At 46.4% G+C, this 26,203-nt stretch overlaps 1 protein-coding gene across 1 annotated transcript in view; it reads left to right on the top strand.

Moving 5' to 3' along the window:
* PPP1R36 (protein phosphatase 1 regulatory subunit 36) overlaps positions 1–26,203 on the top strand; it is a 433,561-nt gene that overhangs the window by 127,599 nt on the left and 279,759 nt on the right. Inside the window, exons 3-5 of the mRNA XM_078660312.1 lie at positions 6,031–6,096; positions 18,724–18,881; positions 18,981–19,047. Of these exons, the coding sequence (XP_078516438.1) occupies positions 6,031–6,096; positions 18,724–18,881; positions 18,981–19,047 (291 nt within the window). The remainder of the gene's footprint in view (positions 1–6,030; positions 6,097–18,723; positions 18,882–18,980; positions 19,048–26,203) is intronic.

The raw sequence follows: 26,203 nt of genomic DNA, 5'->3' as shown, positions 1-26,203 counted from the left end.
AATATGTGAGTTAGGGAGGGTGAGAAATAGGTGTTGTTAACCCTTATTCATTTACAGCATGTTAACATGCTGTCACCATTTGCTTTTTATGGACTAGTAACTATGCTGATAACTTTGCTTTTGATAATATGTTTCCTTGTTTATCTAAGATACTGCGCCTGAGAAGACGACATTAGCAAATAAATATTTCAAATGTTCGCGTGTTCTTCTTGACTCCACGTTCTGGTTTGAAATGATTGTATAACGAAAGAGTGCTCATGTGTTCCACGTAACCTGAGGTATTGTAAGCTCATGTTCTGGTTTGTCTAAACATTGGGAGTTTGTTATGACCAATGAGACACTGTAGCTAGCTCGGTAAGGGGTTTGTTGGGTACTAAGGTGAGTTTTGGGTCACCCTAATTCGCTGAGGTTCCAATCCTCTGTGCACAGTTCTGTGGGAGAACAGAAACCCTGCTACACCCTCACCAACTAAGCTTGCTCCGAAGGGAGGTAAAAGTCCTCCTGCAAAAAAGGGCGATAGAGGAGGTTCCTCTCGCGCAAAGAGGAAAGGGAGTTTACTCCAGATACTTTCTTGTCCCCAAAAAAGATCAGGAGGACAAGTTCAGACCAATACTCGATCTGCGACTTTTAAACAAAGTCATCATCAGAGAAAAGTTCCGCATGTTAGCGCTTCACCAAATATGCCCACATCTTCAAGTCGGAGATTGGATGTGTTCGGTGGACCTGCAAGATGCGTACTTTCACATCCCAATTGCACAACAACATCGCAAGTACTTGAGGTTTGTCGTAGGGAACAAACACTACCAGTACAAAGTGCTACCCTTCGGTCTCAAGTCCGCACCACGAGTCTTCACCAAATGCATGGCAGTGGTGGCGGCTTTTCTGCACAAGAGGGGGCTCTTCATCTACCCATACCTGGACGATTGGCTCCTAAAAGGTTCATCTCCGGTACAGGTAAAGCACGATCTACATCTGTGTCTGCTCCAGTTGCACAAACTCGGCCTCCATGTGAACCTGGAGAAGTCAGTCCAGCGGCCTACACAGTCAATCCACTACCTAGGCTCCGTTCTGGACACAAAAGTGGGAAAAGCGTTTCCTTCGGAGGAGAGACTTTTTTTCCATGTGTCAGAAATGTGGAATCCTGCTACAATCTCGGCTTCCGACAGCCCGACAAGTAGCATCCCTGCTGGGTTCCATGGCGTCCTGCATCTTTCTCATCCCAAACGCCAGGCTGAGAATGCGTCCTCTACAGCAGGCTCTGGAGGATCAGTGGGACCAGGCGACAGGACTTTGGGAGGATCGTATCACGCTTTCCCAAGCGATGAAAGATGCCATCCAATGGTGGACGCGGAGAAAGAATTTGCTGGTGGGGGTACGGTTTCACCAACCTCTTCCAACCCAGTCTATAGTGACGGATGCCTCTCTGCAAGGCTGGGGAGCGCACATGGGTCCTCTGCAAATTCAAGGCCAGTGGTCTGCGCAGGAACAGACATACCACATCAATATGCTGGAACTCAGAGCGGTATTCCTGGCTCTCAAAGCTTTTTTCCCAGCGATAGAGTCCAACTCAGTCCTAGTTCAGACGGACAATACGACCACCATGTTCTATCTGAACAAACAAGGAGGCACAAGGTCTCGCCCACTTTCTCGAGAGGCCCAGGCAATCTGGCATTGGCTCCTCTCTCTCTCGAGGCCTCACGGTAGTGGCAGTGCACCTTCCAGGCGAGTTGAACGTAAAAGCAGACGCGCTCAGCAGGCACTTCGAAGATCAGCCAGACTGGGTGCTAAACGACAAAGTAGTAGAAGAGCTTTTTCGTTGCTGGGGTCGTCCAACCATAGACTTGTTTGCAGACGACGAAAACTCCAAATGCCACGCCTTCGCGTCCAGGTTCCACCGGCCAGGGACTCAGGGGAATGCTCTACTGATGGATTGGTCAGGGACATTCGCTTACGCGTTTCCTCCCCTGGCTCTGATTCCGAGAGTAGTTTCCAAGCTCTGCAGGTCGAACATGGAAATGATCCTGATAGCTCCGGATTGGCCGCGGCAGTGGTGGTACCCAGACCTTCTACACCTGTCTGTGTGTCCACACAGATGACTCCCTTGCAGGCCGGACCTGTTGAGCAAGATGAACGGGAGGATAATGCATCCCAACCTCCCATCATTGAACCTAACAGCATGGCTCCTGAGGTCCTGCAATACGGACATTTGAACTTACCTCCTGAATGCATGAACATTTTAAAAGAGGCTAAGAGGCCTTCCACGAGAGCATCCTATGCGTTCAAGTGGAAAAGGTTTTTCTTATGGTGTAGGGATCATCACCTAGATCCGACTACAGGGCAGGAGGACGTCATCTTACCATACCTCCTTTCCCTGGCAACTGCTGGTTTAAAATACGCTTCTATTAGGGTGCATTTGTCAGCCATAGTAGCATACAGAAAATCAACTGATCAGATTTCTTTCTTTCAGGTTCCAGTGGTTAAGGACTTCCTCCAGGGGTTGAAAAAAGTGTATCCCCCTGTGCGAAACCCTTCTCCTCCATGGGAATTGAATCTGGTTCTATCCAGGTTAATGTCACCTCCTTTCGAGCCCATCCACAAGGCCTCTTTGCAACATCTCTCTTGGAAGGCGGCCTTTTTGGTGGCGATTACCTCTGCGCGCAGAGTCAGCGAGATTCAAGCTCTCTGTGCGAAAGAACCATATACTGTTTTTCATCACAATAGGGTAGTCCTAAGGGCTCATCCATCTTTCTTCCCTAAAGTCATTTCTGATTTTCATATAAATCAGTCCATTTCCCTCCCTTCGTTTTTTCCAAATCCTACGACCCCAGCCGAGCGGTCACTTCACTCCTTAGATCTTAAGAGAGTGCTCAAGTTCTATTTGGAAATGACCAAAGGGATTAGGAAATCAGATCAACTGTTTGTGAACTATGGTTCAATGCGAACAGGTTTTCCAGCGGCCAAGAGGTCCATCGCGAGATGGATTGTCTCGTGCATTAAATTGGCTTACCAGCTTGCAGGCAAACCTTTGTTGGGGTCACCCAAAGCGCATTCCACTAGAGGGAAGGCCGCTACAGTAGCTTTTTTGCACGACATTCCAATGTCAGAGATATGCAAGGCTGCTACATGGAAATCAGTTCATACCTTTACGAGGCATTACTGTCTCGAATCTGATTCCAGGGCCGATACTCAAGTAGGACAAGCCTCTTTGAGGAATCTATTTGGGTAGCCTACGGCCTGTACAAGCTTAGTGGTTACTAGGCTTAAATATGGTTATTACTGTATTGTTACTCCTTTGCCCGCAGGGAGATGAGGTGAGGCTCGCTATTCTATTCTAATGCTTATGACTATTTATGAGGATCCCCTGGAAGAGAAGGATTAGTTACTTACCTCTAATCCTAGTTCTCTTCCAGGGGTATCCTCATCAAAGTCATAAGCAACCCTCCCGCCTCCCCGGGCAAAGGACGTTCTTTAATAAGGAGATATGGTTAACCTATCTGTTACTGGGTTTATTTTCAGTCTCCGAAAAGAACAACTGACCTAACTGTCACCCCTGAGGCATGATGGGATACTGGGGGTCATGGGTGCCTTAAAGGCACGGTGTCAGTTTATTGCTATGCAGCTACAGGTTAGCTTTTCAGTCTTTTTAGACTGTGTGTTTGCAATGCAGCCTGGGTGCTTTCTATGCTTCCAGTGAGTTATGAGAATTTCTACTGCTTTCTGAGCATTAAAACAGTTTCTAAAACAAACTTTGTGTTGTTTTTCTCATGTTTCTAATGCTTATTACTCATGTATGGTGGAAATTCTTTACAGCATATTTCAGCTCTGTTCTTTATTTGGCTGCTATTGCATGTTTTTTTATATATATATATAGGTATATATATTATATATGAGTGTATATATATATGTAAGGCACATATAATACAGTGTTTCCGGGGTCCCGCACATGGGCGGGAATATTCTAATGCTTATGACTTTGATGAGGATACCCCTGGAAGAGAACTAGGATTACAGGTAAGTAACTAATCCATATTCTACATTCTACAAGAAACCAACTTGAGAAAATTAAGTGTTTACATTTGTCATTAGTTGGGAGACGTAATGTTTTAAAAATGACCATTTTGCCTAAAGTTTTATATTATTTTCGATCCGTGCCATTGGAGATACCTATAATACAATTGAAGAAACTACAATCTGTAACCGATAGATTTCTATGGGGTTGGAAATCGGCACGCAGGGCATCTAAATTTATGACACTAGCATTATTACGTGGGGGATGGGGAGTTCCAAACTTCGCATTATATTATATAGCGTGTCTTATGCAGAATATTAAACATTTTGCGATCGGTGGAACCCCACTTATATTTGAGTGCCCTGATATCTTTTCTCTTTTATTAGGCCCACAATCTCAGAAAATGCTACTTCGTTTTCTAGAACCCAGTTACTATAAAAGAACTAGATTCAAACTGGTGATGGCTGCATATAAAGGATGGCGGTTTATACGGAAGCTTATCTCATTTGGACCTATTAATCTTTATACCCCATGTAATTCTACGGAACTGCTTCCTTCAATATTTTGGGATCACACTATGGGTATATGGGGGCAAAAGGGTATTTTAACTTTAGGCAATATGGTCAAGGATGGTACAATTGTCTTGTTTCAGGAGTTAAAAAACAGCTATAATCTTTCTCAACATGATTTCTTTAAGTATCTACAAATACGTGATTTTATTTTCAAACACCCAAATGTGCTACCGCTTTGTCACAATAATTTCATTGACATTCTTAAAAAACCTTTTCGTATTGGAATTATATATAATCATTTGGTGAATCAATATCAGGACGTTTTGGGATCGCAGGAATCCAAATGGTGTAATAGAATGGGCACACGGGCTGTGCCCTTTCTAGAATCCATTTCTACAGCGGATAAAATTATCTTGTCTGCCAATTTATATTCACAACATTATAAAACTTTATTTAATCTTTATCATACGCCATTCAAAAGGATGAAATGGGGTAGTGCTAACAATGGGAAATGTTATAGATGCCAATCAGATCAAGCAGATATTCTACATTTATTCTCAGATTGTTCAGTGTTAAAACCCTTTTTCATATCTATAGAAAAATTTCTAGCTCATATTACTAAATGTGATGTTATAATTTCAAGAGAGATGATCATTTTTGGTTTATCTAACGATAATAATCTATTTTTAGGATATCAAAATAATAGATATATGATATTTATGGCAATGGCGGTTGCGCGCCTATGTATATCGTCAATGTGGCTGAAGCCAGAAGCTCCTATATATGAAATGTGGCGCGCAAAGTTTTATAATGTCTTTTATTTAGAATACAATCTTTATCGGATTGGATCTGTTAGTAAAATGCAAAAAGGGTATAAAATTTGGCAGGCAATGATTGATCATTTGGATCCATGATAAAAATGTTTTTTTTTTTTTTTTTTATAATATCTTGCGGTCTGCTTGCTATAAATATTTGATTATGACTGTGTAAGTGTCATATAAATTTGTTTGTTTTATGTGGCTTTGAACAGAATCAATAAAAAAAAAAAAAAAAACAGATAAAAACACATAAAGCAAAGCAATACAGGACTTGGCTAAATTCATACTCAAAAACTAGAATTATTATTCAACAATATATATATTTTATACATTGTAAGTTGCACACACAGAATATCAACCATCCATAGCTATCATCAGACACACGCACTGTGTACACACCCCATCTGTTGCTGATACACAGCATTAGATGCCCACATATACTGTGAGGTGGTGCATATATATATATATATATATATATATATATATATATATATATATATATATATATATATATATATATATATAGAATATACCATCATAAAAAAAAAGAAACAAGTTCACAACTAAACGCAAATACATGCAATGTAACTAGCTCGTATGATACTGATGCACTTATTAGACCTCATTAGCTCTCCTATAGTTTCTTTGGGGTTGTGTGTGTTTTTTTAATTAATCTCTTTCTTTTTAACAGTTATGGTACTGGAGCAGATTTTAGAGAAAAAGCAAGGAAGGTTAAAGCAATACATTTTCAAGAAAGGTATTTCTAGATTTTTCATAATTTATAAAGCATTTTTGCCTTTGTCTGTTATGCGCTGACCTTTTCTCTTTTGAATTATTTCTGTATATTTAAGGCTACATTTTCTTATAACGGACAAGGGAATATCGACTAGATCTCCCGGGTTATTTCAATGTGTGTATATAAGAAAGGTGTGGTGCCAGGTCGTGCGGCCCACACTTAATGGAAATAGACAAAGGACTTGTGCAGCAGAGGTTAGTTGCAACAAAGTGTACATAATAAAACACACAAGCATCTATTACATTACATTTATGTTTTTTTTGGGCGAATATTTGTTTGATTTTCAAATAAACATACAAAACTCCGTTTACAATGGGAGCATGCAATATCGCATAGCATCAATACAATATATAACCCTGTAATAATGTTGTCAGGAGCATAAATACAGTAACAGTACAGTGTTCAGTGCTACTCTGTGCATTCAATACATTAAGTTTTCAGGGACAGAAATTGCAGTCACTGCAATGCACATCAAGAAATATTCCAAACAACAGGTATAGGAGGGTGAGGGTCATAGTGTACATCTTGTGTCCATCGTTTTCAGAGAGGGTAGCTACGGACTGTGCACTATGCATGTGCGGGGTGGGGGTATGGTGTAAGAGCACCAAAAATTTGATGAATCATGATTATGCCTTGAGTTGAGTTGGGGGGAGGTGTGATGTTAGGAGCTGGGGGGTGGAGAGTATGGTAGAGTGACAGGGCAGTTCCAGATGATTTGCGTTCCCTTCCTAATTTCCATTCCTGCAGAAGCGCGCTGCAAATCCGGCAGTCATGTGGGAGTGCCTGTTAGTTTTGTCTCAATTGGCATGAGGTCAGCTTTCCATAGGGGAAGTTGGGTGTAATTGGGCGGCCAGGTATATTCCCATGGGAAATCTCAAGTTCGGCTATGAGGGTTCTACGCAGATCAGCGAGCCATGTTTGAGTCGGGGGGCTAGGTGCTACTCCCAGTACATAGCTATCTCCGCTTAGCTATTGCCATTGCCAAATCCAAGAACTTATTTAGGGTCTTACGTTTTGCCGTTCGTGATGTGATCCCCACAAAAAAGTGCGACCTGTCCAGTGTAATCGTCCTGCTTGTTGCCTCCATGAGTGTGTCGGCTATTACGGACCAGTATGTCAGCAATTACGGGCACAACCACACCAAATGCATGTATATGGCCTAAGTGTTGTGACAGTGGGGACCAATGATCCGGGAAACAGCATACATCCGTGCAAGTCTTTCGGGGGGGGGGTGAGATATATGTGGTGGAGATATTTAAATTGTGTGTATGTGTGTCTGGCATTTACCGAGATAATTTTTGGGATTCCCAAACATTGCTTCAATTGTTTGTCAGTTAATGTTGTCGAGAGTGCGCCATCCCAATAAGTCCTGAGTACCGTGAGAGGGGTTGCGCCATCCTGTTGTATTGAATTGTACAGCATTGTTATAGCCCATCGGCCTGAGCCGTGTATGAGTAGTGTTTGAAGGACATGTCTTAGGCTCATCGTGTGTCGTGCCCCATACCTTGTGTAATTGGTGTGTTAGAGATGCATACAGGAGAAAGGATCCGGGGGGATCCCAAAATCATCCATCAGGTTCTCGAACATACTGAGTATCGAGTCAGAGAACAGGTCTCCCCATGAGGTGACATCCTCCCTGATCCAGTCTGCCGCTTCCGGACGAGGGCCCAGTGCCGTACAGCCTGGCATCACCCAAATAGGTATGTCGGGGGCATAAGGAGGGAATGTTGTCTCTTATGCAGATAACAAGACTAACAGGAATGGGCCGTAGACATTAGGATGTTTCCTGGTCTCCTTGGGATTGTGGTCTCTGAGACCATCAACCATTCCAGCACAGTGTGTTGGCGTAGTCCAGTCGCCCAGCCTCCTAGTTCCATGACAGTATGACCCGCCAGCCAATGCGTTGGCTGCTGCAACTGCGCGGCTGCGTAATAGTGTTAATAGTTAGGGGCTTCTAGTCCCCCTTCAGATAATGGAACGTACAGTTTCACAAGAGAAACTCGTTTACTTTCTTACCCCATATGAGGGATGTCAGCAATGACTTAAGGTCTCAAAAGAATTTCCGGGCAGTAAAAAAGGGAGGGGAAAAATACAACAGTCTCGGCAGGGCCTCTACCCTGACTGTTGTGGACGGTGACGTGCGTTGCACTTCGGTAAGATTACTCGCAGCTGGCGGGGCTCGGTGGAGGTGTGCCCGGACGGTCACATGACCTAGAGCTCCCCCGTACTTGTAGCCTGCCATTCCTCACATGCAGCGGACGGATCAGGTCAGTGTTATTTAGCGCTGCCTGCATTTTTAAACCTTCATTTTATTCTCACTTTGCTCATTTTAAAACTTACCTTCTGTGCTCAGAAACTTTAATCTATGCACTTTTCCGCACTTTTCCTCTCTGAAGGAGCGCCCTCACCTCGTTCCACCGCAGGGCCTCTACCCTGATTGTTGTGGAGGGTGACGTGCGTTGCACTTCGGCTAGATTACTCGCAGCTGGCGGGGCTCGGTGGAGGTGTGCTCGGAGGGTCACATGACCTAGAGTCGCCCCTACTTGTAGCCTGCCATTCCTCACGCGCAGCGGACGGATCAGGTCAGTGTTATTTAGCGCTGCCTGCATTTTTAAACCTTAATTTTATTCTCACTTTGCTCAGTTTAAAACTTACCTTCTGTGCTCAGAAACTTTAATCTACGCACTTTTCCGCTCTGAAGGAGCGCCCTCGCCTCGTTCCACTGCAGGGCCTCTACCCTGATTGTTGTGGTGGGTGACGTGCGTTGCACTTCGGTAAGATTACTCGCAGCTGGCAGGGCTCGGTGGAGGTGTGCTCGGATGGTCATATGACCTAGAGCTCCCCCCTACTTGTAGCTTGCCATTCCTCACGCGCAGCGGACGGATCAGGTCAGTGTTATTTAGCGCTGCCTGCATTTTTAAATCTTCATTTTATTCTCACTTTGCTCAGTTTAAAACTTACCTTCTGTGCTCAGAAACTTTAATCTCCGCACTTTTCTGCTCTTAAGGAGTGCCCTCACCTCGTTCCACCGCAGGGCCTCTACCCTGAATTTTGTGAAGGGTGACGTGCGTTGCACTTCAGTAAGATTACTCGCAGCTGGCGGGGCTCGGTGGAGGTGTGCTCGGACGGTCACATGACCTAGAGCTCCCCCCTACGTAAAGCCCATGCCATTTCTCACGCGTAGCAGATGCGCGCTGCGGGCGCGGCACAGGCGCGCCGAAGGAGCGCCAAAGGAGCAGGTAACTATGCCCATTTTATCTCTCATATGGCTACTGAACTAATACACCTCCATGATAATTGGCCTCTTAGCCCCAGCACCCAAGCCCATCTTTATTCGTTAGGGGTCTTTAACCCTAGGACCACATTCTCCGAACTCACAGCCCCTCCCGCTGTAGTTAACCTCTCCCCCAACCTTCCGGTCCACCATGTCCCATACCTCCTCCGCCGAGGGGCAAAATTAACAACACCCTGGTAGTCAGCTACTTAAACACCCGCTCACTGGTAAAACATCAATTAGAAATATTCCAGCTACTTGACTCAGACAAACCCGACATACTTCTTGTTACGGAAACTTGACTCACTTCGGAGTCTGCACCAGATATTCTCACGGCAGTGCCCCCAGGCCATTACATCCTCCAAGCCAACAGACCCTCGGGGAAGCCGGGAGGCGGGGTTGCGGCCATAATTCGTCACTCACTCAGGTTTACTGCCTTAAATATCACTGGCATACCCTCAGTCGACAGCCTCATCTTTAAATTCAAATCCTCCCTGTCCCCTTTCATTTGCGCCCTTGTTTACCACCCCCCTCAACACATGCCCGGTTTCCCCTTACTGTTCGGCGAAATGCTGTCCCAATTAATCATCAACAACTATAAAACCCTGATTATTGGTGACTTTAATTATTGGCCCACAGATGCGAAGGAGAGCACCAGCTCCTCAGACTTCACTGACCTCCTATCCGGCATGAACTGCACTCAATACATACAGTCCGCCACACACATTAAGGGACATGTCCTAGACCAAGTTTGGACCTCCAACCTGGAAATCACCCAACCCCTCATCTGTCCGTGCCCTTGGTCAGACCACCCCATTATTACATTTTCACTTGCCTGCGCCCCCCACATAAAACAGGTCCTCACAGGGAATCATATGGCAAGAAACTGGAGCAGGGCCAACCTCAGCGAGTTCTGCACCTTACTTAACGCCTCATCTCCTATTGAACAGGACTCCTTAGATAGTCAGGCTACCACTATTAAACATTGGCTTGAATCAGCCAGCGACATCGTCGCACCCTTTAGGCGAATCAAACTTAAGTGCCCCCACGACGCCCAGCGATGGTTCTCGGACAAACTAAAAAATAAGAAACTTACACTCAGGCAGGCTTAACGTAGCTGGAGACGAGACTACGCCCCAGGAAAAAAAGCTCCTTTTGTGGCGCTGCTAAAGACTACAAACAATCAATTCTCCAGGCCAAAACTACATATTTCTCCCTGAAGATCACCAATTCTGCTACCAAGACCAAAGACATATTCTCCATAGTTGAGGAGCTCTCACACCCGGACAGAGTCACAATTAAGCCCCTCCCTTCTCAAACTCTGTAACTCCCTCAACCTATACTTCACGGAAAAGATTGCCACAATCAAAAGCAGCATCCCTTCCCCACACCTCCTATCACCCCTGTCACCACCATTAAAAAACCCCAGGTAGTGGACCAAATACCCCTGATGTCCAAGGATGAGTTCATCGCTCTATTAAAAAAGGTTGATTCAGGCTCCCCCTCAGATTGTTGCCCATCTCACATCCTACAAGAAGTCTTTGCCACCTGCGCTAACCCCCCTCTTACACTCCTCAACAATTCTCTCAAACTAGGCTCAGTTCCAGACTCCTTTAAGATAGCTGAAGTCGTCCCTATTCTGAAAAAACCCGATGCTGACCCTTCCCTGATCAGCAATTTTCGTCCCATCTCGCTGCTCCCTTACCATACCAAGCTGCTTGAGGCTCATGTCACCAACTTCCTTAGCTCTTTCATTGAACATTCTCGGTTCCTTCACTCCCAACAAGCAGGTTTTAGGCCAGCACATTTTACTGAGCTAGTCATTCTCTCAGTCATGGATGAACTTAGGAGGGGAGCTGACCATAACATCAGTCAGGCCTTAGTGCTCCTGGATTTGTCGGCCGCCTTTGACACGGTCGACCACAACATCTTGATCGACCGTGTCGGCGATGCCGGCATCCAGGGGTCGGCTCTTAGGTGGATTTCCGCCTTCCTCAGTAACCGACACCAGGCCGTCCGCCTTTCCAACTTCTCTGCTGAAAAAGTTAAGCTGACCTGCGGTGTCCCCCATTGATCCTCCCTTTCCCCCTTCTCTTTTACCTGTACCTGCCTCCCCTTATTCGGTCCATGCGCGGAAGCAAGGTCACTGCTTTTAACTACGCAGACGACATCCAGCTGGTGTTCGACATTGACTCATCAGATCACTCAATCAACAACTTCCAGTCCACCATGTGCCTCATTAGCGACTGGATGGTGGCCAACCATTTAAAACTCAACCCCTACAAGAATGAGGTGATCCTGACTGGAGGCCCCTCCAACCCGTGGAATTCTAACTTTTGTCCCCCCCTCCTAGGCACTCCCCCCTGCCCTGCTGAATCTGCAAAAAGCCTGGGAGTTATAATCTATAAAGACTTATCCATGAAGTCCCAGATTAGCACAGTGGTATCATCCTGCTGTTTCCACCTCCGCAGAATTCGAAAGATCTCTAGATTCTTAACCATGGAGGCCTTAACCCTCGCTCTTCTGGCCCTGGTCATCTCCCGCATTGATTATGCCAACTCACTTTACGTTGGCATCCCTGCCTACCAGCTCCGCCGTCTGCAACTGGTACAGAACCAAGCCGCCAGACTCATTTTCCACCAACCTAGACACCATCATGTTCGCCCCCTGCTTAAAAGTCTTCACTGGCTCCCGGTGGCCAAACGCAGCGAATTCAAACTAGGCTGCATCACCTTCAAAGCATTGGCCGGCCTCGGCCCAGCCATCACTTCCTCTTTGATCCACCGCTATCTCCCCTCTCGTAATCTTCGCTCCTCCCACTTGGCTCTGCTCACAACTCCCACTTTCAAATGTAAGAAACACAGTAGTCTTAGAGTCCCTTTTTTCTTGCCCCCTTCTGTTGGAATTCATTCCCCCTGGAACTTAGACTAACTACATCCTACACCCACTTCAGATCCCGCCTGAAAACTCTGCTGTTCTGTCGGGCCTATGAGTAACGCAATGCCCTCCTCTCACTCCTTTTGCTGCTGGTTCTGCTGCCCCCCGTTCACAGCGCCATGAAACCGTCTGGTGTAAGTGCGCTTTAAAAAGAATTTTAACAAAACATAACATAACAGAAGCAGCATTTTGGAAATGGCTATCCCCCCATGGGTGAAAGTGGTAACTCCCTCCAGAATGATATAGAAGATCGGGTGCTGCCTATCACCTTACCCACATTTCCATCTAGTAAATCCTCAGTCGAGTGATACATGTTGACCCCAGATATTTGAAGGTATCACAGGACAAGGGGGGCGGCGTATGCGGTAGGTCTCTTCTCTCTCTAATCAGGAGTCAGGGAGGTCATAGGGAATAGGAGAAATTTATCCCATTTTACCTTCAAACCAGATGCCCGCCCATATCGTTGCAGCAACGCAATCAACTCTGGTAGGACCGTCGCATTCCTGCGCAAGTAGATCAGCGCATCATCTGCATATAGTGAAACTACGTGCCATTGATTATATGCCCTTTTACCCAGTCCGCTGCATGCTGTTGTAGCGGCAAGCTTGTGGCTCCATTGCCAGTGCGAATATAATTATTGGTGACAGTCGGCATCCCTACCGGGTGCCTCGTTCTATAATGAAGGGCTATGATATTGTGGATCCGTTCCTTACTCGGGCCATTGGTGAATTATACAACAAGAAGATCCACTTTAGAAATCGGGGACCTATCCCAAAGCCAGTGAGCTCAGTGTTTATGTAGCACCAGCCCAAAGCGTAAAATGCCTTTTCAATGTCTAGGGAGGCGACCCAGGAGGAGTCACTTGTTGTGCGTGCCCAATCCATCAATAGGAAGAGTCTGCGCCAATTGAGAAGGTGGTTCTACCGCGTATGATGCTGTTCTAGTCACTGTGCACAATAGTTGGGTTATTGCAATCAATCTATTAACCAGAACACTGCCTAGAGTCTTATAATCTGAGTTCAAGAGGGAGAATGTGCGGCAGGACCCGAGAAGTAATGGATCCCTGCCCAGCTTTGGCAGGTCCACCAGCACCACCTCCCGGAGAGAGGAGGTCAATAACCTTCTCTCATAAGTGTCAATGGGCATACGAAGCAGGTGAGGGGCCAGTTGCCTGTAGAAGGTCGTGTAAAAGTCTAAGGGCCAACTGTCCGCACCGGGGGTCTTACCACTTGCCATCTGCTGGATGACGTCTACTATTTCATTTTCAGTAATAGGGGATTCCAGCACTGCGTACTGTATAGGTAAAATTCAAGGGAGAGTGACGCCCTCAAGGAAAAGTTGTATCTTGGTTGGGTTATACTCTTGAGGGGCTTTATACAGAGAGGCATAGTACAAGCGGAAAGCAGGTATTAATTTTGTCCTGTGTATTAACGATGTGTCCCTCTTTGTTATTATTGGCTGTAAGCTTATTCCTAGGCGAGTCCGATCGTAGGAGCTGTGCCAACAACTTACTTGCCTTGTCTCCTGTGTGTTGTCTGGCCAATTATTCCATGTGATCAAGAGCGCCCAATTGTTACAGTGTGGTTTTATGTTTCAATCTAGCTTGGGCCAGTGTAGCTGCAGCCAATGGGGCGGTGGGAGATGTTTGTTCATACCAACGTATCTCCGATTCCAAGGTGCCTAGTTCCCTGCGGAGGATCAAGCAAGCACCTTATAATGCTTTAATCATGTGCTGGCGGAGCACGACCTTAAGCATGTCCCATTCCAACACCGGATGCGGTACACTTATTGTCTTGAAAGTAAGAAGTAATAGTCTCCGAAAGGAAAGAGAGAAGCGGGCGTCACGGAGCGCCTCTAAGGGTAGTCGCCGTGTTGGGATTTTGGGTTTATTGCTCCCCAAGGACAACCACAACTTCAGCGGACAGTGGTGTGCTGTGGTGCGTCTGAGATACTTAGCTTGGGACACCCTGGCAATAGTGTCTTGTGAACAGTATAATAAAACTATCCTGGTGTGTAGATCATGTAATCCAGAATAATATGAGTATTCCCTAATATCTGGGTGTAAGCCACACGATGTTTCCTGTTTTTGTTATGTTATGTTAGACGGATTTATAAAGCGCATGGCTGCCCCAACATCGGGGCGTCCCAGCGCTGAGGGTGGAGGTTGGTTGCCCATGACTGGTAGGGTTGTGCAAGCGTAATTGGTTGGGTGCCCAGGAATGGGGGGGCAGGGGCGCGACCAGTCTATGTCTAAATCAGGAGTGCAGTTAAAATCCCCACCTCAGTCGGCCGGTGCCAGTGGGTTTTGGAACAATGCTGGAGTCAGGCACTGCAGGAAGGAGGACTGGTTAGTATTGGGCGCATACTGCGATGCCAGATAAATCGGGAGGCCGCCCAAGAGCCCCTCCAGCACCATATAGGGGCCCTAAGTTTCAACGAGAGTATGTAAGACTTATAACGGTGTCCAAGGGGCCATCCTGATCAGTGCACCCCTAGCATTGCTAGAGTATGTGGTCCCCACCAGAATCCCCCTCCAAAGCTTGCACATAGAGTTCAGTGTTTGTGAGGTAAGATGAGTTTCCTGCAGGAGTGCTATAGTGATCCTGCGCCTTCAAAGGTATTGGTATACGAGGTGGAGATTAGTGTACCCTGCAAGGCCACAGAAATACTAAGTTAGTAACTGTATGGGGGAGCCGTGTTCACATGCCGTCAAAGCCATACTGTTGCAAGCAGAAGCAGCCCCAGAAGTAATGACAACATACCCCGCACCCACCGTTGAAATCCACCCACTCGCACAGCATGCAAGGCCCCCACTTAAGATAGTTGATGTATCCTCCTTTTTGTTTTGTGCAATGAAAACTGAATAATAACAATTCCCAATTCCCACCCCCAGGCCAGTACTCCAACGGACGGACAACATTGACACTTAAATGCAATAATAACTGATCAAGCAAAGTGTCTATAGAGGAGGTACAGGGTAATGGGGGGCGGGGGGGGGGCAGGTTCAGCAGCCGCAGTAGGCCTGCATGATAGATAACCCCTCCTGTGACCTGGTCTATGTCAAGTAATTAGGCGGCAGTGCATACCCAACATGTAACACACTTATCCACCGATTCAAACCCCCTCCAAACTTATTCCAAGTTCATCACATCAGGTCTTCGGATGTTTGCGGGGACAGCTGGGCCCCCACCCAGCACTGCTGTGATCTGAGAGTCTGATATCATTAGTGAGTCGTCACACAGGTTCTTCGTTTCTGAGGCTGACGGAGAAAGTTAAGTAGCATGCTTCTGTGCGTTCTTTACTGCTTGGGCCCTCTCCTTTGCTGCTTGCTCTTCGGTGGGACCCCGCGGTCGGCGCCTGAAGTGTGTCCTGCATTGTCTCTGTGTTTGCCACGAAGGGGGGGGGGGAAGCCAGGTTTGTCTCCATGTGATGGTGCAAGTCCTTTATGTTCAAGCCAGGTACAGGCCTCTCCTGGAGTAGCGTAAAAGGTGGTGGTGCCCTCATGCTGCATCCGGCGGGTATGGCATATTGCACCCGGTGTTCATGTGGGCATTGTTTCACCTCGAGGAAGGATGACCGGCCTCTCTGAACCTATAGAGTGTAGTCCGAATAGATATGTACCTGGGTGTTCTCAACTGCCCATGGACCCCTTGCTCTTGTTGCCTGCAATATGTGATCTCGGTCTTGGTAAATGAATAAGCGCACACCACCGGACGTGGTGGGGTACCCGGGTGGGGTGTTCCCCCCCCCCCCGGTACCCTGTGGACCCTCTCCACTCAGAAGAAGGTGGATTGTTTTCCCTGTAGGATTTTGTGAACGAGCCAATCTTCCAAATAGAGTTCTTTGTTTGGGCCTTCTGCTCGTTTGGGGAGGCCTACTATGCGCACGTTGTTTCTTTGTGACCTTTTAAGTATCAACTCCTGCATGGCCCAAAGGCGTTTGTTAGAGTCTAGTACTGTGGGTAGCCAGGGTGAATTCAGTTTTTGACCTGGTCCTTTAATTTTTATGATCCTCTCAGAGGTGGCCCACCTCAAAGCATAGGAAGTCCAGCGTGGGCCCCAGGGTAGATTTGTTGTCTAGAACTGCTGAGAGAGGTTCATCGAATCGGCGGGAGTGGTCAGATAGTGTAGCCGCCAGCATCTTGTCCGCAAGAGCACCAACAGCCGGAGGTTCTTCAGTCCCTTTTGCGCCACCGGCCGGAGCCTGAGTCCTGTTCGGCTTACTCTTCACCATCTTGAAGGAAGTGGCGTGATCAGGGTAGCAGTACTGATGTAGTAGTTGGTGGGGATTACAATATGAGGACTGCAACTGGAGCAGAGTGTCCTCTTGGGGGCAAACAGCAGTCTGGTAAGTAGAGGCCACCTGGGTCCTGCAGCCTCCATTGGCATACCAGCATTCGCTTATCCAGATCCTGGGCACCTGTCTGGTAGATTGTCTCTGGGAGGTCCCTCAGAGTGGCTCGCTGAATTTGGGGGTAGAGGGCACATAGAGTAGATTAAGTACAAATTAGTTATTTAGAGCACGCTCTAAAGCGTGTAAGTGCCCTCCGTGGACAAGCCCATATATGGCATGATGCAGCAATCACTTTTGAGAGGGTTCCGGAGACAGGCCTCCACTGACTCCAATGCAGTGCACTGTGAGAGTATCACACGTACTGAGTTCAGTGTCTGTTCACTGCCGCCCTTATTATTAGCCAAAGGGGGTCACCCTCAAAATGTATGCTGGTATGGTTCTCTGCCCAGAGCGTTTCCAGGGGCGTGTGTGTGAGGGCAGCAACTTAACTTTTTATGTTAATCCAGGCGTTATATATATATATATATATATACACAAACACACGTGTACGTCCATACTGCAATATGACATGTATTACCATTGTTACAGTGTTAACTATGGGGAGGAGCCATGACTTAGAAGAGCTACAGCCCTGACTGAATCATAATGCCCCTCCCTTGCCTCAGCAATAGTAATAAATAGCTTGTTACTCGCTGTACATCTGCATGTATGGTTTATGTCATGGTCTTCTTTCATTTACTATATATATTAACATAATTTTTTTCAGACTCAGCTCACAGTCTCACTCTAAAATGAAAAACTTGTTTTTAAAGTAACCCAAGTACTTTAAATTAGAATTATTGGTTGGGTTTGTTTTCTCAATTCTACTATTCATTGTATTTACATCAACCCACCATCCCCAATTTTGTATTCTTTGATTCGTTTAATTTGTTTAGAGGATAGGTCAGTATATGTTCTTCCTCCCTCATTTCTTCTCGATCCACTTTGATATTCCTCTCTGTCTCTCTCTCTCTCTCTCTCTCCCTCTCTTTATCTCAATCCTCATTTTGTCTGCTGGGCACCAGTTCAGAATGCCTTTGAATTGTGCTCTCCCTCCTCCCTCCCTCTCTCCTACCGTTCACTCCTGCCCCTACCATGTTCCACTTCATTACCAGACCTCCTCCTTCTGCCTCTGTCTCTCACTTGCACCTCCTGTTCTTCTAGATCATGTCCTTGCTCTCATTCTCATTCATTTATCCTTCCTTCCTTTACAACTTGCTTGTCTTACTTTGATATCCTAATTTTATGACCCTCCCTCTTCTTGCCTAATCACTCTTTCTTTAAGATAGATTTGGGTTAGCGTGGTACCGGTGCAAAGAATAGATCTGGGTAAGCCTGATATTGATACGAAGGATAGGTTTGTTTTAGCATTATATCTTCTTAAAGGATTGATTTGGATTAGTATGGTGCTGATAGAGGTTTGATTTAGCATGGTACTGGTAGCAAGGATAGATTTGGACTAGCATGGTACTGGTACCATGGATAGGTTTTTGTTAACATTATATCTTCTTAGAGGATAGTTATGGATTAGCATGGTGCTGATATAGATTTGGTTTAGCATGGTACTGGTACCACGGATCGATTTGTGTTAGCATGAAAGCTTCTAAAAGGATAGATTTTGATTAGCATGGTACTGATAAAAGGATAGATTTGGGTTAGCATGGTACTGATGCAAAGGGTAAATCCGGGTTAGCATGGTACCAGTGAATAGGATAGATTTGGTTAGAATGGTACGATATAGAAGACTTACCATCCCAAAAATATTGTTGCAAGCAAGGGTTCCATTGTTGGAGGCAGACCCCACTTATTCTGGAATTTATGCCAGTTGAGCATGAAAGTCACCACTGACGCTCGGACCCATTATCAATACAGTTGAGCTATGTCCATCACCATGGCAATATGTAAATATTATCATTTTATATAAAAGTGAAATGGAGGCATATTGCTTCTGAAATGCATTTTAGCAGGGCCATGGTTGATAATATTGGATACACACAAAGTCTATGAAACCCATATTTGTATATTACTTGTATTTCCGCCAACAGAGCAGGAAGCGTACAGTATATAAATGTCGCCACTGGATCCAACTCATCCCGCTTCAGAACTCTGCTTAACAGACGACCCCTCGATCTGACTTTCCTCCAGAGAAGGAAATCAGTAACTAAACAGGCCCATAAATACGTCACGCTGGACGATGTAAAATGTAAGTACGTTTGGAAAGCCCCATTAAATTCTGATTGTTACAGGTTTTATTTTGCTTACATGTGACAATATTTACTGCTCTTTTTGATTTTCTTTCCAGCTGTGGCTCTAGATTTGCTAGAAGAACACGAAAGACAACATATGGTGCTATTTTCAACTGAAATAAGGTATTCATAAATTGTAAAAATAGTCCATCCTGCTACCAGTACTTGCCTCCTAGAGCTTCGAAGAGCTTTTTATGTAATCTCATGGCAAATAATTTGCAACAATGCAGAAACAGCATATTTTGTGTATGGATTGCTGGCATATGGCCAATGTCAACACAAATGCGCATTCCCGTGGGTCTCCTGCTTATGGGACATAGGCCCCAGGCATCTAATAATTTTTATGATAGTGGCCATAGCTTCAGTTAAATGCTTTTTAGATGTTTTTAAGTTTCGACAAAATCAAAAGAAAGGGAACCAGGATGGGGGGGGGGGGCGGGTTGTGTGCGTGTGGGATAAGTACTAATAAGGGTTAGGTTTGGTGAATGCATCTTTTTTTTTTTCCGCCTCCAACCACAGCTAACATGAAATCCATAGGCTGCCTCTGTTACTCCAAAAGGAAAAGCAGGCCCAGCAGATCGATCTTACCCCTCAGCGCTACCAGCAGCATACCCACTTCATCCTAGTTGCTGCCCTCCCGTTGTTACAGAGAAGGGTGGTTACACTCTCTTCAGGGGTAAACCAGAGCTAGTGTCACTGGTCGTCGCAAGCTTAGACGCTGCCTGAGAGCTTCCTTGAGGCTTAATCATAGGACACACAAAAAAAATCAGACTGCTGTCCAATTTAATAGTTTGTTCCAAATAGTCTTCTTCTTAGAATTTTTCAACCGAATCAAATCCATTTTAGAGATTTTATATAAGGAAGACAGCCACTCCAAAAGTGTTGCTTCAGCCCATCTCTTACAAATTTTACGTCTGGCTAAAAGAATTGCAAAAAATAAGATGTCTCTATCTGGGCCAGTAATATCCCTCCAGATGCCAAAAATAATAGATTTGAGGGAGATATGTATTGTATACCCCAGAATTGATGTTAAAGAGTCTCCGACTTTGCTCCAGAGATGGACAAGCCCAGAACATATGTATATCCGGAGCACTTTCCAGATTGCATTTTTTGTAAAATAGTGGTTCCTCCTCAACCACGCTGGCTTTACTGTCGAGAAAAGGATGTTATAAGAAAACAGCCAGAGGGACTCCCAATCCGTATCCGGAATAGCCTCCCCCCATAATTGCTCGGCCAGCTTGAATTCACCGTCAATAGCCTCTTCAATGGCCCAATAGTAAAAGGATATTTTTTTCTTCCCTACTAGTTTATTAACTAGATGATCTTCCAGGGGGTTCCCTTTCCCTAATGGAATCTTCAAATTCTGAGACCAGCTCAATAACTGCAGGTATTTAAACCTAGACATACAGCCCACCAGCTTATCGTTTAACGTTGCCCATGGCAATAGCGATCCATCAACCGCAACATCCCCTCATACTACTACTCCTGATGTTTTCAGAGGGACTACCAACTGATCTTTTAGGCAATTCGGGATTCCCGGGCTCTCCCACATGGGGGCAAGCCTTGAATAATACTCAAGACCTGTTAATTGTTTTATCTTGGCCCAATTTTGGGCCATACCACTTAGAACTTTCAGTCTGACTTTCTTAAAAAACTTTTTGTCCCCATATTTAAACATAAAGCCTTCTCGAGGAAGCCCCAGTTGTTCTAACATGGCCAGAAACATTTCAGCTCTTCCTGATGAGTGGGGGGATTTTAGCAGCATTTTAGAATATGATAACTGAAAGGCCCATGCATAGTATTGAATATCCGGAAGAGCCAGACCTCCTTTCTCCCTCCTTCGTCTCAGCTTCTTCCATGATATTCTCACAGCTTTGGAGGCCCAAACAAAAGAATTAATGGATTTCTGAATTCTATCAATTAGTGCTTTCTCAAAGTTCAAAGGGATGGTGTTAAATAGGAACGTGATTTTCGGCATGATTGACATCTTTATAAGATTTATTCTGCCTAATATAGACAGAGGTAAATGTAGCCAAGATTTCATAAGGGTTTTAGATTCCTTCAACATTTTATTAAGATTAATTTTAGGTATTTGGTCTATCTCTGGAACTATCCTTATTCCTAAATAGCGTAGCTCTTTTTTGGTATGGTATCGGGACACTGGCAAGTTCCAAGTCATTATCTCAGTTTTATTCTCATTAACCTCATAACCAGAGACCCGGCTGAAATCCCTAGCTAGTTCAATCACTCGAGGGAAATAAGAATCCAGATCTGATGCCAAAATAAGGATGTCATCTACATACAGGGCTACCTTCCTCTCCCATGAGCCGCTCTTAAATGCTGTAATAGCTGGCTCCTCTCTGAGACATTGTGCAAACGGCTCTATATAAAGGTCGAAAAGGAGGCGGGAGAGGGGGCATCCCTGTCTAGTACCCTTTTCAATTTTAAATGGTCTGATGGTTTTACCATTTAGCACCAGTCTGGCAGATGGTTCGCTATAGATAAGGCGGATAGTGCGGCAACATTTTGGCCCAAATTTTAACTTTTCTAAAACTGCCCCCAAAAATTTCCAATCCACCCTATCAAAAGCTTTGGTTGCGTCCAAGGTTATTGCTGCTAGGGGGAGAGAAAAGGTGGATGCAAAATCTATTGCACCAATGAAATCATGTGTAAGATCAAAGAGATTTCTCCCCTTGATGAATCCCTTCTGGTCAGTATGAAGCAGCTCCCCTGCTATATTCCCTAATCTATCCGCCAAGATTTTTAAAAAGATTTTGTAATCGGAATCTAACAAGGATATTGGCCTATATGAGCTGCAATTTATAGAATATTTTCCTGGTTTAAGGATTAGAATGATATTTGCTTCCTTCCAGGTAACCTGAGGTTGAGCTCCTTCTAACAAACTTTTATTGAAAACCTCGGCCAAAATGGGGGTAACTACCTCACTCAAATCCTTGTATAGTTCCGCAGGGAGGCCATCTGGCCCTGCAGCCTTACCCTTCCTACTATCCAGAAGAGCCTTCCTTACCTCTTGATGCGATATTTCTGCCTCCATACTATCCTGGTGAGTTGCGCTCAATGAAGGTAGCTCGATGGAATTTAGCCAGCCTTGAATAGATGTTAAATCAGAGACACTTTCATCTTTATATAGCCCTTCAAAATAAGCGTGGAATATCTCTCCCATCTCCTCCTCTTTACTTGTTAGTAAATTGGAGCCTTCATCTTCTATTTGTTTGATTTGATTCTTGACTCTGTCAGTTCTGGCTTTCCAGGCCAACAACCTTCCTGCCCCCTCTCCGTATTCGAAGTGGGCGAGCTTACTCACCTCCCCCCTGTTGGAAATTCTCATTTGAATTGTATTTTCCAACCGAGCCTTTAAAGCCTCTAGTTCTGCCATTAGTGTCTCTTGGAAGTCTTGTTCCAGCTCAGAAGCCAAATTAATCCTTTCCTCCAATAGCTTCATTTGGGACTCCACAGAAGTAATCTCTTGCCTGTATTGCCTATTTTTATGGATGGTTTTGTTGGTGATCAGGCCTCTCAAAAAGGATTTCAGTGCGTCCCATACCACCATTATATCTGATGAACCTATATTGATATCTAAAAAAGCTTTCACTTCTTGAATCAGAAAGCCAGTAACCGCAGTATTTAGGAGGAGTGTACGGTCAAACGTCCATACCCTTGGCTGTTGGCTACCAGCTAGATTTAAGTTACTCCTTACCGCCGCATGGTTGGACAAGTGAGGGGTTAAATAGCCGATGTTCTGTGTGCGGTCCCTTAAATCACTACTAATCAGGATGTAGTCTATTTGTGACTTATGTCTGTATTTTTTGTTGTAGAAAGATACCCCCAACTGTGTTCCCGATCTCTCTCTCCATATGTCACTAAGATCATATTGCTTCATCATCATTTTTAAAAATGCTCTTGATTTAGAGGGGATTGTTGCTCTGCTATTAGATGATTTATCTAGTTTCGGATTTAAAACAATGTTGAAATCGCCTGCTAGAACAGTTGAATCCGGAAACTCCAAGAGATTCAAAAAGATGGTTTTTAGCGTTGATGGATCGTCCTGATTGGGACCGTAATACCCAACAATTGTCAGGGGGACATTTTCTACCAGAATCTTCACTATCACCCACCTGCCACTTAAGTCGGTTCTAACATCTTGTAGTGACGCATTCGCTTGTTTTTTATTAAGATAGCCACACCCCTGATGTTAGCTGTCTGACCTGAGCAGGCATAATGTTCCACCCACCTAAGCTTTCCACAAATATCATCTGTTTCCTTTTTTACCAGGTGGGTTTCTTGAAGAATAATTATCTGTGCTGGTGAGTCTTTTAAATATTGTAAAATTCTTTCCCTCCTACTTTTGACTCGTTGACCATTAACATTCCAAGATAAGCACTGTAGAGTTTTCAAGGCAGATATGAAATGGAACTAAAGCCCTGAGACATATTCAAACCTACCCTGTTCCGACACCAAACCAAAAGTATTTTCAAGTGAACTTCATCTAGATTGTGAGGCGAATGCTTTTTTTGATTATTTTTACCCTTCTGCTCCCACACCCGTGTATTCCCCCCCTCCAACCCAAACCACCCCCCTCCCTGGAGAATTCCGCCTTTATTGCCCTGGAATAAACCAGGTTCTGCCTGACTGCTGGCATACTCAACACTGCTCCGTTATTCAGTTGTAATCTCTTCAATTTAGCTTTTCATTAACTCTCCTTTAAGCAACTGCCTCTAACTACAAATCTAAGTACAATACTAAATGGCTACTGAGGAAAACATACTCTGTAAGATGTATAGAAGGCTAGGGAAAAATCAAGGTTTTAGATTCCCTAGCAACTCATCCGCTTCTTGTGGTGTTTTAATAAAATGCATTTTATTATTAAACATGATTTTCAATTGTGCAGGGAACTTTAGCTGAACTATTGACCCCAGCTTCCTAAAGTCGTCCATTCTTTTCCCCAGCTCCCACTGTCTGTCTAGAGTCGTGCGAGAGAGATCGGATCTGACTTCAAATAAAAAAGAAGAGTCTCTTGGTTTCAGACATTTCAGCTTGAGGGCTGCTGTTAAAATTTCTTCCTTAAGGGAAAAGGTCAGAAAATTAACTATGATCTTCCTGGGCTTTGTTCTATTAGGCTGCCTTCTAAAAGGATCCCGGTGAATTCTCTGAATATCTCTTTTTAGATCCTCTTCCGTGGCGTCAATCTGTATTGTGTCCTTAATAAGGGAGATAGCATAAGATTTAAGGTCGCCCCCCATCTCTCCCTTCTGGTATATTTAAAAGTCGTAGATCTGAAAGAAACAGGTTAGTATTAGATTCCTTACCTTAGAATATCCCCAGGCGTCAGTCTGGATCCGGAAACTTTTGCGTAGCAGTACCCCTGCGCGTCGGTAGGCGTCGTCTGCAGGCGTCCCCTGCGGCTCCGCGTCCGTCGTCGGCGTCGTGCGCCGTGATGACGTCGCTGGAGTATATAGACGCCACCTCCGCGCGCTGACGTCAGTTCTTCTTTTTTCCGCGCAGATCCGAGAAGTGCAGTACTCCGGTCTTTGACCAAAGTTTTTGAATCTTGATAATACTTGTTACGGTGCCGGTAGGATGCCCGGTTTTAAGAACTGTGACGGTTGTGACCGCACCATGTCGGTCACGGATCATCACCGACTCTGCCTCCGGTGTCTGGGCCCCGACCACGCCGTGGACGACTGTGTCGATTGCCGGGCCCTGACGAGTAAAGCTAGGCGGGAGCGGTCCCGCAAGCTACTCGAACTGCGGGTGTCGGACCCACGTCGAGAGCGGTCCCGGTCCGGCCGGAGGTCGAGGGAGCGGTCGCGGAGCCATCACGAGCGCTCCGGAAGTCGTCACCATTCCTCTGGTTCCTCAGGTAGGAAACACAAGAAGTCGGGGCGTCGTCATCGTACCCCCGACTCCCCCCGACGCGCGCGCGATGCGGCCGGGGGTTCGGGTGGCCCCACCCCCGCGGCTCCGCGTGAGTCGCCGGCGCGGCCTGCTCCATACCCTGCGGTCCCTGGGCAAGGCGCGTCGCGTGAGGAGATAGAGGAGTTCCTTATGGCCATGAGGGCACTGTCTCCTCCGACGGGGCCTACGGCGCCTTCGGGCCCTGTGCTCCCGTCCGGGGGTCCTAGCGGTTCGGGTGTTCCTGCCTCGACGCCGTCGGGTGCTCCGGCTCCGACGCCGCCGACGGCTCCGACCCCGGCGCCGCAGGGACCCTCAGGGTCGACGCCGGCTGGTCTACCGGCCTCTCCGGCACCAATTCCATCGGGGTTGCCCCCGACGCCGCCCCCGCGCGGCGCCGGTGCTCCGACGCCGCCACCGCGCGGCGCCGGTGCTCCGGGGCCGGCTCCGGGCGGCGCCGTCCCCATGACCTCTCCGACTCCGGACGCGGAGTCGGACCGGCGTCGCCCGACGCCGAGTCCGACGCCGATGGGGCCTGTGGACCCCGAAGAGCCGGTCTACATTGTTGACTCCGAATATGGGGAAGATGTAGAATACGGAGAGGTTTGGGAGGGGTCTGAGGACCCTCTGTCACGTGAGTGTCAGTACAATGTGGACTGGACAGGTGATTTGGGTGACACCAGTGGTCTGGACGACTCTCCTAACCCTGGTTTTGTCTCGCCTCCTACTGTGGCTTCGGAGGCTGGGGCTTCTTATTCAGTGGTGTTGATGAGGGCTGCCAAGGCCTTACACCTTGAGCTCCCCGTCGCGGTCGTGAGGCCTAACATCCTCACTGAGGTCTTCAAACCGCAGTCATGCCCACAGGAGCCTCTGCTGCCGTTCAACGAAGCCTTGACAGATGTTCTTTTGGGTACGTGGTCCAGGCCCGCCTGTTGATAGGAACGTGGCCAGACGCCACCGTCCGTGTCCGGACGACCCCAAGTTCCTGTCCACCCATCCCACCCCTGAGAGTCTGGTGATCCAGGCCTCGACCTCCCAGACCGCATTCCTGTCGGCCCCGCCCGACCGGGAATCCAAGAGGTACGACCAATATGGAAAGAAGGTCTTCTCGTCCCTGAGTCTGGGACTGCGGTCTTGCAACACCGCATGCCTCTTGGGCCGCTACACCCACTCTCTGTGGGATACGGTCGCGGAGTTGCTGCCAGAATGCCCGCAGGAGGTACGGGCAAAGCTCGGCAAGGCTATGATTGAAGGCCGAGATGCAGCAAGATACTCCATCAGGTGTGGTCTTGATACAACCGACTCGCTGGGCAGAGCGATGTCCATGACGGTGGCGATTCGTCGCCACGCCTGGCTGAGATCCGCC

The sequence above is a fragment of the Lissotriton helveticus genome, chromosome 9 (genome assembly GCF_964261635.1).
Source record: "Lissotriton helveticus chromosome 9, aLisHel1.1, whole genome shotgun sequence".
Lineage (NCBI taxonomy): Eukaryota > Metazoa > Chordata > Amphibia > Caudata > Salamandridae > Lissotriton > Lissotriton helveticus.
Note: the sequence above shows the minus strand (reverse complement) of the source record. Positions and strands in the feature narration are given on the sequence as shown.